The following is a 10,842-nucleotide window of genomic DNA, read 5'->3' as shown; positions in this document are numbered from 1 at the left end:
GCCAGGACACCACGGAGCCACAGCAAAGCCAAAGCCACCCCAGCCTTGCCCCAGGTTGGGCGACAAGGGACCCGAGCGCTGCTGCATTAATTGCGCTTTTCAGTCTCGCAATGCAAATGAACGGGTCGCTTCAAATAAAAGAGTCCCCATTGCACCTAAATAACATTGCGAGCAATGCAGGTTCCTGACATGAAGCATGTCCACCCCAGTCCCCCCCAGTATAAAATTGGGCTTTGTGGTTCTCTGCAAGGCAGCGGGTGGCCGTGCTCAATGGTTTTGACGCCCAACATCTCCCAGGTTTTAACTCCCAGCTACATGTCCAACAAGCCAATGCAAAGCAGCAAGTTGATGGCAATTCCCTGGCGTCTGGACCCAAATCTGGCGCCTTTTCCAAGGTATTTGCCCTCAAGATCCAAAAGAGCCTTGAACTGAAGGGGCTCGTGTGTGGGGAAGGAAGAGTCAAACTGGAGCTGGATGTTCTCCAGATGTTTCTGGGCCTGAGGATTGCCTTCAGGTTGGCTGGCCGGTCCATGCATGTGTCTTGGGGCTTTCCCTTCCTTGGGATGCTGGTTCGGCTGGAGGAATCTCCTCTCGAGTGGGAAAGTTGACCCTTGTCTGGTTCTCCTGGTGCAGGCGGTGAAGAGCATCCTGTTGGGGGCTCAACGTGGTCCATGCAGCCCCACAACCCACCAGCCCGTGTCCTCCACAAGCTGTTTCCCTTGGGAGCAGGAGCGTAAAGGTCCAGCCCCACCAGCGATTCCCATGGAGCTGCAGAAGCTCCGCGAGGTCCTGAGGGTGAGGGAAGAGCTGGAGAAATATTCTAGGAAAGAGCAAGGAGTCCAGGGAAGGAGCATGGCGGGTGAGGATGGGGATGAAGCTCCATGTTGGGCAGCTTGTAGCAAAGAATAGACCACGCGAAAATAAGAGGCTGGATGCCTCCTCGAACAAAGGTAATAGAATCACAAAGTGATGATAGAGGAAAATTAAAGGGTTGTGCTAAGAGCTCAGTGCTCAGCAGACAAGGCAGCCCCTGGTGATGCCGGCTTGGCAGCGCTGATTTGTTGCCCGCTGGGGACATCTCTTGGTCTTGTATCTCCAACAGCAGAGGGAGGTGGAGAGACATGGCAGAGGAGGGAGGAGATAGAATCGCAGAATCATTTTGGTTGGAAAAGCCCCTCAAGTTCATCGAGGGCAGTTCAGAGATCAGAAGGTCTCCCCTCAGCTCCCGTTCTCCAGCTGAACCCCCCAGCTCCCTCAGCCGCTCCCATCACACTTGTGCTCCAGCCCCTCACCAGCTCCGTTCCCTTCTCTCCACTCGCTCTAGCACCTCAAGGCCTTTCTTGGCATGAGGGGCCCAAAACTGCCCTCAAGATTTGCCGTTTGGGCTCCCCAGTGCCCAGCACAGGTTCGGTCACTACCCTGGTCCTGCTGGCCACACCAGCACTTGGACAAGCCAGGATGCTGGTGGCCTTTTTGTCCAGCTGGGCTGGAGGTGATGCTGCCGCTTCATCCCAAGGCAAAAGGCATCATCCTCCACGGTGAGGCTGGGAAAGAAACCTGCAAGAAGAGATGGGCTCCATCTCCATCCTCCTCCATTGTGGGCACTCACCTCCTTCCCCAGGCACCATGGGATCTGCTCCATCTCCCACCGCAGTTCCTGCTCTTCCTGGGCATCTCAAAGGAGCAAGAGGGATGCACAATTGCTGGAGCCATCCACCCAACGTCCAACCCCAGCGATATGAGCTCCTCAACCCAACAGGGCTTGAGCTGAAAAAGGGTTGGCTTGTGCCTGATCCAGTGGATGGACTCACAGAGCAGCCTCAGCACCAGGTGACTCAAAGCTCTTGGAGAACACAAGGCGGTTTTCCAGAAAGACAGGTCAGCAGGGTCCCCAGCCCAGGGCGGAGGGTAGGAAGTGACTGAGGGGTGACAAAGAACCCAAACCTGGTCCTTGTGACACCAAACCCGGCTCTGCTGTGCCAGCTAACGCACCCCGGGGGGGTTGAGGCTGTCGCAATGCTGTGTTGGCAGCAGGAATTGCAGGCAGCTCCTGCCTGCTCTGCCCGTGCCCAGAGATTGTCTCACCTTGGCTCAGATGGTGCTGGGAGGTCGGTTATTGCCCACTGAGGGGGAGATGCACAGGGGTGACCCCTTTCTGGGTGGGGAGACCCTGTCATGGACCTGCTGCTTTTGGGTTGAAGCATCATGAGCATGGGAGTCCGGAGCACCCGGGGCTCCTTATGGAACATCCAGGAGCTGCTGGCTGGGGAATCTTCCCCAACGATAGGAAATGGCCTCAGGGAAGGTTCAGATGGGATATTAGGAAAAGATTATTCATGGAGAGGGTCATGAAGCAGTGGACACTGCCCAGGACAGTGGTGGAGTCACCATCCCTGGAGGGGTTGAGCAGACACAGATATGAGGTTCTCAGGGACATGGGGTGGGTTATGGTTGAGCTCAATCTTGAGGGTCTATTTCAACCAGAATGATTCTATGATTCGATGATTCCTCATCCTCCAGCAGCAGAATGGGGTGAGGAGGTTCATACCCACTCCTGGTCGCTTGTCCTGCTCCTCACCCCTCACTGTTATTTTCCTGGTGTGGTTTGGAGCGGCTGAGCCGGGTGGTGCAGGGACGTGGATGGAGATGCGCTCAGGGATGGTTGCGATGCCCATTGAGAATGGGGCGGCTGTGCTGGGGTTCAGAGCCAGCATTAAGATGCCCTTGGAGGCAAGATGGACACTGACCTGTCCCAGTCTGGTCACCCTCGTGCCTCTGGGTATACTGGTCAGCATGTCCAACATGCTCCAGGACTGGGAACCTGTGGGATCCAGGTCCCTTCCAAGCTGTAGTAGCAGGGGAAGGCGTCTCTCCTGCCCAATACACCCAAACACCCCCCCTCCTGCAGCATCTTCCACTGGGATACACTGGATTGAGCCTGGGATGTCTGGGCTGGTGACTCTTGGCATTACTTGAGGCCACAAGGGCTCCTGGAGCAGGGTAGGGATGGACCAGCTCTGGGCTGGGGCACTGGGACAGCCCACAAAACCTGCTCCTGAGCAGCCTTGGTGCTAAAACCTGGCTTGTGGCTGTGCCTCAGGGTTTCCTTGTGTTGCTGGAGGACCTGGAGCCTTCGATGAAACTGGTTTGTCCTTGGAGGGGGACATAACGTCCAGGGACAGCAGCGGAGGAAGGAGAGATCTTCACTTCCAATGAACTGGGGAGCAGAAAGTTGCCCCCCAGTTCACACCAGTTGCACGGGAGCGTGTGGTACATGGAGGGACCAGCTCATGGCCCTGATGTCCAGCTCATGTCTCTGATGGACCTGCTGGGCTCCGGGTGGCCAAAAACCCCACGGAGAAGTTTTCCCAATGCTCCCAAATTTCCCCCCAGGGCTGTGCACGGGAGGAATGGAGCAATACCGGGATACTGGATTTACCAGCCCTCCTCCCACTCTGGGCAACCTATAATTAAGCTGTGCACATAATGAGAGTTGGCAAAGTGTGGGTGCATCATGCTCCTCCTCCCCAGGGAACCCACATATAGCAGGGAGCACCGGCATTGCCATCCGGGACGCTCCGGAGCAGCCAGCGTGGCATCGAGGGGACGATGAAGCCCTGGATTCTCCTTGTTGGGGCAGGAATAGCCCTGGGCTGCGTGTCTGGCCGTGAGTAATGGAGCTTGGCGGCGACAGAGGGGCCCAACCAGCCGGTGCGTCCATGGGAAGGGGCCAGCAATGGGTTGGAAGTTTTGGGGGGGAGCTCGGCTGGATGGGGACAGCTGGTTCCACATTAGGTTGGACCAGCAGAACTTCACAGGGGAAAGAGTGAAGGATGATTTCACGTTTCTTAAGCTCCAGGTGGTGATGAGGGTGGTTTATCCGTCTCTTCGATGGGTTGAGACTTCCCTTGGTCTTTAGCCTGGTCCACCAGTTGCGTCCTGGTGTGTCCTGCTGTGCGTTCATCACGCAAACCCACCTTCCTCTGGCTCCTCCGCAAAGGGAAATACTTCTCTAACACCTCATCCCCAATCCCACTGTGGGCGCTGGAGGTGAGCGGAGGAGCCAGTCAGATGCAATGGGAAATGCAGCGTGAACTCGGGTGCTTCGCCCTTCATGACTTTGTGGTTGTTAGGAGAGGTGCTAAAGAACAGCTCTGGCTTGTGGGCATCAGGTTGTGGCTCCCGGTTGACCAGGATCCGGCCTGTGACTCGGTGCCGCTGTTACCATCTCCTCGCACCAAACTCGAGCGCTGATCTATGTGCAAGAAGGGAGTTTCATCACTCCTGACGCTGCCAACAAGCTGTAGCTGATGTTTCAGAGCAGACGTGAGGTGACCAGCGGAGACAAGGAGCTGCTTCTGCTGCAAAGTTGTCCTGAAACAGGTGGATTTGTTGTGGTCTCATCTTGTTTGATGCAACCGCAAAGTTATTGTTGCTTGAAGGAGAAACTGGGAAGCAGAGCAGCTTGTGTCATGGTCATCCTTGGCCAGCGCTTTGGACCAGAGCATCACCCTGATGGACCCATGGGAGCTGTGACACCTCTGCTGGGCAATGACTTTGCTTATCCTCATCCAGGCAGGACAGCGGTGGGAGATTTTACCTGGTTATCTCACAGGCAGCTTGTGCACCCAGGGTTATGGATGCTTTTGAGGGCCAGGAACATGTAACTGAATATTTGGGGAGCTCAGGCTATCAATAGATCTTTTGCTGCAAGTTAATTTGCCCTTCAAATGGGCTGATTTTGGGATGGTGTTTGCACAGTGGAGAGAGGTGTTGAGTCAGGCCAGGGACACGCGGATGCTGCTCTGACGCCAGCTGTAACTCATGTTCGTGGACTGAACGGAGCCGGGAGCCGCTGGGAGGGCTCCGTCGTGTCTCAGGCGTTTCCCCACACCTTGGTGAATGGAGCTGCTCAGGAAACAGCCCGCTTTTCCTGGGTCAGAAACTCTTCTGGCAGCAAGGAGAATCAGTTTGTTCTTGTCCAAAAAGCTGTGCTCGGGGAGGGTGGATCAGGCCGAAGGGCTGAAAATGAGAACGAAATATTTGTCTGGATTTGTACAGCCAGAAAACATTTGCTGGTTGGGCCAGCCAAATTGTAGAATCATTTTGGTTGGAAAAGCCCCTCAAGATCATGGAGTCCAACAATTATCCCACCCCTGGTACTAAAATGTCCATGAGAACCTCATGTCCGTCTGTCCAACCCTCCAGGGATGGTGACTCCACCACTGCCCTGGGCAGCCTGTTCAATGCCCAACAGCCCTTTGGGGAAGAAATTACCCAAATTTCCAACTTCAACCTCCCCTGGTGCAACTTGAGGCCGTTTTCTTTTGTTTTATCGCTTGGGAGCACAGACCAACCCCCTCCATGCTCCAAGCTCCTTTCAGGCAGTTGTAGAGGAGCAAACCCCCCCCAGCTCCCGACCCCCAGGGGCTGGGGCGACACTGATCTCGCTCCCCAAGGGCTCTTGTGGCTCCGACCCGGGTTGAGTCACCGCACACCCGGTATCGGTGCTTTGCTGGGACACGCTCCGGCAGCACGTGCCCCGGCTCCGGGAAGGTCTCGGCGGTGACTTATGTGTGGGCAGTTCCCGCCTTGCACAATCCCACTGGAAAATGAGCCGGGATGGATGATTCAGGCTGAGTTATCCCCACAGCTGCGCTGGGAGCAGCAGGGATGCTGCCCCAGAGACGGGGATCTCAGCTGCTCCAGATCTTGCGGTTCCACTGCGTGGACTGGTGACACTGGGATGTCTGGACACCACGAGCATCCCCCACCACCCAAAACACGGGCGCTCCTCCCCTCGGCAGCTCTTTGCAGTTCTCCAGGCATCAGTACAAGCAAAGGTGGGAATAAAGGAGCACCAAGGGCACGTCACCTCAAGGAAACCCTTCGTACTAATAACGTCCTATTAACTACTTCCCACCGATTCTCCTCTTTCCATAAAGTGGATTTTCAGAAAAGGACCTGGTGGCCAAACAGGACTCAGCAGCACGACCAACCAGCTGCGTTGGCTGGTGGATGAAGAGGTTCTTCCTCCTCTCATCAGCACATGGGAGACCTTGATGTCGTGATTCTGAACAGTACAAATGGCTTGGGTGCAATGCCAGACAAGACACCAAGCAATGAGGGGGCAGGAAGAAGCCAGCAAGCTTGGTGACTTGGAAGTCACTCTCATCAGGATTTGCCCAAAGGGTGTTTCATGGGCTGGAGATAAACGCTGGTGACCCTGAGGTGTTTAAGACATTGTGTGATTGCAACATCCTTTTCTCCAGGGATGGCTCTACAGGTTGGGACATGACTTCTCAGCACCTTGTCACCTTGTCACCTTCCTGACTGGAGCAAAATGATGTTGAGAAAGTCACCCCCAGGCTGTCCCATTCATCTGTCAGGAGCTCATGGACAACACGGAGGAAAAAGAACCTTCCCAAAGCACATAGTCTCTGAGCTTAGTTCAAACCCAACATCTTGGTCCCCTACAGCTTCTCTTTGCTTGATGGCACGTGTCCCTCGTTCTTCTGAGAAGGGACACTTACACTATTCAAAGCATGATGGGAGTTGCTGGGTTATTTTTAGCTTTGCATTATGTGTAATAAAGCACATACTCGGCAACTCATTTGTCATATAAATAGTTCAGGAGCGAGCTCCCAGTTTTCCCAGCATTGCAGGACGAGACAGTGGGTTACAAATAAGGGTGTCTGGAATGTGGCCCGGGGACCTGGGACACTCTTGCAAACCTGGCATTAAAAGGGTGAATCAGACGGAGCGGTTAGGAGTGGGGAGCCAAGAACGCGTTTCCTCGTGTGAAGTGGCCACGGTGGGGTGTGCGTCCCTGGCCGAAGGGGACTGACCTGTGGCAATGGGCATCCTGGCGATTCAGCTGATCAAAATGCCACCTCGAAACGCTGATGAATGATCCCGGATAGGTGCGGGGTGGAGATATGGTCCAGGAGGGGTGCGTGGGCAGGAGGATGCTCCCAGGTGGGATGGGCAGGGTGGTCAGTCCGTCCTGCGGACCACGCTGGTGTTTGTCTGTCCCAAAGACCTGTACACGGCCCCCGACTCCTGTGAGGGGCGCTGCGGGGAGCCCTATAACGAGGAGGACGAGTGCCACTGCAACGCCGAGTGCCGGAGGTACCGCAGCTGCTGCCGGGATTACGACAGGCACTGCCGACCCGGTGAGCATCCCCGGGCCATGGGGGGTCTGGGGGGTGCTGCTTGCTCCATGAAGCCACCAGAGCTCATCTGTGGGGTGCAGGGGGGTGGGTGTGTCTGTCTGCTTGGCTGTGCGTTTGTGTGTGTGGTCCTGGGCAGCCCCCAGCCCGCGTCTCCATCACACTGAGCTGCTTCTCCTTTCGGCTCTACACAGGTGGAGAAGGGGCCGAGGAGGCGGCTCACACCCACGGTGAGTAGCTCCACATCAGGCTGGACATATGGGAGAAATTGTTGGCCCCGAGGGTGGTGAGAGCCTGGCCCAGGTTGGCCAGAGAGGTGGTGGATGAAGCATCCCTGGAGACATCCCAGGCCAGGCTCACGGGACTCTGAGCAACCTGAGCTGCTGAAGATGTCCCTGCTCCAGCACCTCAAGCTCTTTCTTGGTGTGAGGGCCCCAAAACTGACCCCAGGATTTGAGGTTTGGCCTCACCAGTGTGTGGGAGACTGGACTGATGCTTTCGGGCTCCCCCAGTGCTTAATGAAACACTCCCGTGCCTGCAACACTGTGTCCAGCTCTTGTCCCCAGGGCTGGGGTGCGTTGGGACCCCCCTTGCCACTCCTGCACCACTAACCCCTCCATGCTGAGCATGAGGGTCTCGTGGTGTCACAGCATCGTGACACCCCTGCGTGGACGCAGCAGCGGGTGCTGCATCCCCTCGCTTCTCCCACCTGTCCTTGCAGAGGGTTTCTCCAGGAGCCAGGATGCCATCACCGACCAGGACCTCCTGCGCATCTCGGAGCAGCTTTACAAGGCCGATCACAACAAAGCCCAGCCGACCGACATCACCCTCAACCCCCAGCACCAGGCATCCCCTGATGAGACGGGTGACCAGGAGGACCGCTCCCCGCAGCCGTGAGTGGCCACCAGCATCCCTGGGGTGGCCAGCAGCCCATGGCCACCCCGGCAGGGACCAGCCGGCCGGGCAGGGCGCAGGGCTGGTTTTGGAAGGGATCTTTGCTTCGCTCAGCGCAGGATCCGGTCTCTCCCAGGCTCTACAAATACGTCAATGAGAAGCTCTTCTCCAAACCCACCTACTCGAGCTTCATTAAACTGCTGGACAATTACCAGAGGGCAACGGGCAGGGAGGAGGAGGTGACGGCGGAGGAGCTGAGGGAGCAGGACAACTTCCTCAAGGAGGTGATGAAAACTGAGCTCATGAAGAAACTCTTCGCCTTCCTCCACGAGAAAAGTGAGTGTGGGGAAGGACAGGGGGAATGGGGCACTGGGCACCCAAAAGGAAAGTCCCAGCTGGGTGGGAGATGACCTGGGGGGATGCAGATTGGAGGAGCATGGGAGGGATGCACCGAGCTGCCAAACATGGGAGAATTGAGCTGGGCAAAGCCAAGATGTTCCTGAGGGAGAGGAATGGGATGGGGGAGCTGTGTCTCTACCTCTCCCCGTGCACCCACCCTGCGATGCTGCTCCCACCTCACGCTGCTTTGCCCGCAGACCGTTACGGCTCCGAGCAGGAGTTCGTCGCCGATTTGAAGGAGATGTGGTTCGGCCTCTACTCCAGAGGCAACGGCGAGGAGGACTCCAGCGGCTTCGAGCACGTCTTCTCAGGTAGAGCCCGAGCCGTGCGACGGGGTCTGGGGGCTGGGGGCTGGGGGCTCACCCCGGGCTCTCGCTTGTGTTTAGGGGAGGTGAAAAAAGGGAAGGTGTCGGGATTTCACAACTGGATTCGCTTCTACCTTCTGGAAAAGCAGGGCATCGTCAACTACTTCAGCCACAACTTCAATGGACCGGTAAGTGGTCCAGCAGGGTCCCGAATCAGCTGCATCCCAAATCAGCTGCATCCCGGATCAACTGCATCCTGGATCAGCAGCATCTCAAATCAGCTGCATCCCAAATCAGCTGCATCCCGGATCAACTGCATCCTGGATCAGCAGCATCTCAAATCAGCTGCATCCCAAATCAGCTGCATCCCAGATCAACTGCATCCTGGATCAGCAGCATCACAAATCAACTGCATCCTGGATCAGCTGCATCCTGAATCAGCTGCATCCTGGATCAGTTGCATCCTGGATCAGCTGCATCCCAAATCAGCTGCATCCCGAATCAGCTGCATCCCAAATCAGCAGCATCCCAAATTAGCTTTGTCCCAGATCAGGTGCATCCCAGATCAGCTGTATCCCAGATAAGCTGCATCCCGAACAGGGCAAATCAGAAGCATCAGAGATGCTCGCCCTGCCACATCCCCTCTGCTTCCCTGTGTGACCCGGGGATGAAGATGGGTGGGATGGTCCAGAACAGAGGATGTGATGGGCAAAAGGGACTCCCAAAGCACAAGTGAGCAATATGACACTGGAGGCTCTGTCTGGTGGCCCCTGGGAGCAGTGAGAGCTGCTCTGGATCTGTCTCTGGAGAGGGTGGGAGGGTGCTTGGGTTTGTGTGCAGATGGGCTTTGCTTGAACCCCCTGCCCTACTGCGCCCAGGGGCAAGTGGAGCCAGGGGGCTGATCCCTGAACCCCCTTTCTCTAGTGGGACACGTACCCTGACGTGCTGGGGCTGCAGTTCAGCTGGGATGGCTTCTACAAGGAGGTGGGCTCTGCCTTCATCGGCTGCAGCCCCGAGTTCGAATTCGGCCTCTACACCTTGTGCTTCATCGCGCGGCCTGGGAGGGCGTAAGTACCTTGTCTGTGTGCGTCTGTCCTTCTGTCCTCTGGCCGTGGGGTCAGCAGTGTCCTCCTGAGCTCCAGCAGCAGCCGGGTTGGCCCCTGAGCCCGGACTAGACCTGGGGCAGCGTGGGTGGGGAGGGCTGGAGATGGAGCAGCGCTGGTGTGGGGACACCAAGAGCATCCTGGAGATGGGACTGTGGGGCTGGGATGGAGCAGGGCTGGTGTGGGGACACCAGGAGCATCTGGAGATGGGAGAAGATGGGATTGTGAGGGTGGGGATGGAGCAACACTGGGGTGGGGACACCAGGTGTATCTTGGAGATGGGATTGTGGTGCTCAGGGATGGAGCAGGGCTGGTGTGGGGACACCAGGAGCATCTGGAGATGGGAGGAGATGGGATTGTGAGGGTGGGGATGGAGCAGCACTGAGGTGGGGACACCAGGAGCATCTGGAGATGGGATTGTGGGGTTCAGGGATGGAGCAGGGCTGGGGTGGGGACACCAGGAGCATCTGGAGATGAGACTGTGGGGCTGAGGATGGAGCAGGGCTGGTGTGGGGACACTGAGAACATCTGGAGATGGGATTGTGGGGCTGGGATGGAGCAGGGCTACGATAGAGGCCGTGTCCCCACAGGTGTCACCTGAGCCTGGGTGGCTACAGCCTCAGCGTCCAGACCTACACCTGGACCAAGTCCACCTACGGCGATGGCAAGAAGTACATCGCCACCGCCTATGTCATCTCACCCTGAGGCTGGGAGAGGGGGGGACCCCAAGCCTGCGCTGGGGCCATGGGCTGCCCCACACTGAGGTCTGCAGCACTGGGCAGGACTGGTCCTGCTGGTGCTTGTGCTGCGGGACCAGTGCAGGGTACTGGAGGGAACTGGGAAGGACAGTGGTGGCCGTGCCCAGTGTGGTGGCAATGTGGGGATGGAGACAGAAGCTGCATCCCGGTGCCATCATTGTCGTGTTCCCCGGTCACAGCAGATGGAGGGAAAGGGGGGGACTTGCCATGG

General features: G+C 57.1%; 1 protein-coding gene across 1 annotated transcript; it reads left to right on the top strand.

Moving 5' to 3' along the window:
- Positions 1-591: 591 nt before the first annotated feature.
- ENDOU (endonuclease, poly(U) specific) lies at positions 592-10,606 on the top strand. The gene is made up of 9 exons (XM_082073496.1): positions 592-950; positions 7,041-7,175; positions 7,367-7,402; positions 7,894-8,065; positions 8,203-8,402; positions 8,663-8,776; positions 8,852-8,958; positions 9,695-9,837; positions 10,464-10,606. Exons 1-9 carry the CDS (start codon positions 866-868, stop codon positions 10,576-10,578), a joined length of 1,107 nt encoding a protein of 368 aa, XP_081929622.1. The 5' UTR covers positions 592-865; the 3' UTR covers positions 10,579-10,606.
- The last annotated feature ends 236 nt before the right edge of the window (positions 10,607-10,842 follow it).

Source organism: Streptopelia decaocto, assembly GCF_964273445.1.
Source record: "Streptopelia decaocto genome assembly, chromosome: 27".
In the NCBI taxonomy this organism is placed as follows: Eukaryota; Metazoa; Chordata; class Aves; order Columbiformes; family Columbidae; genus Streptopelia; species Streptopelia decaocto.
The sequence above is the reverse complement of the archived record's forward strand: the minus strand, read 5'-3'. Positions and strand labels throughout refer to the sequence as shown.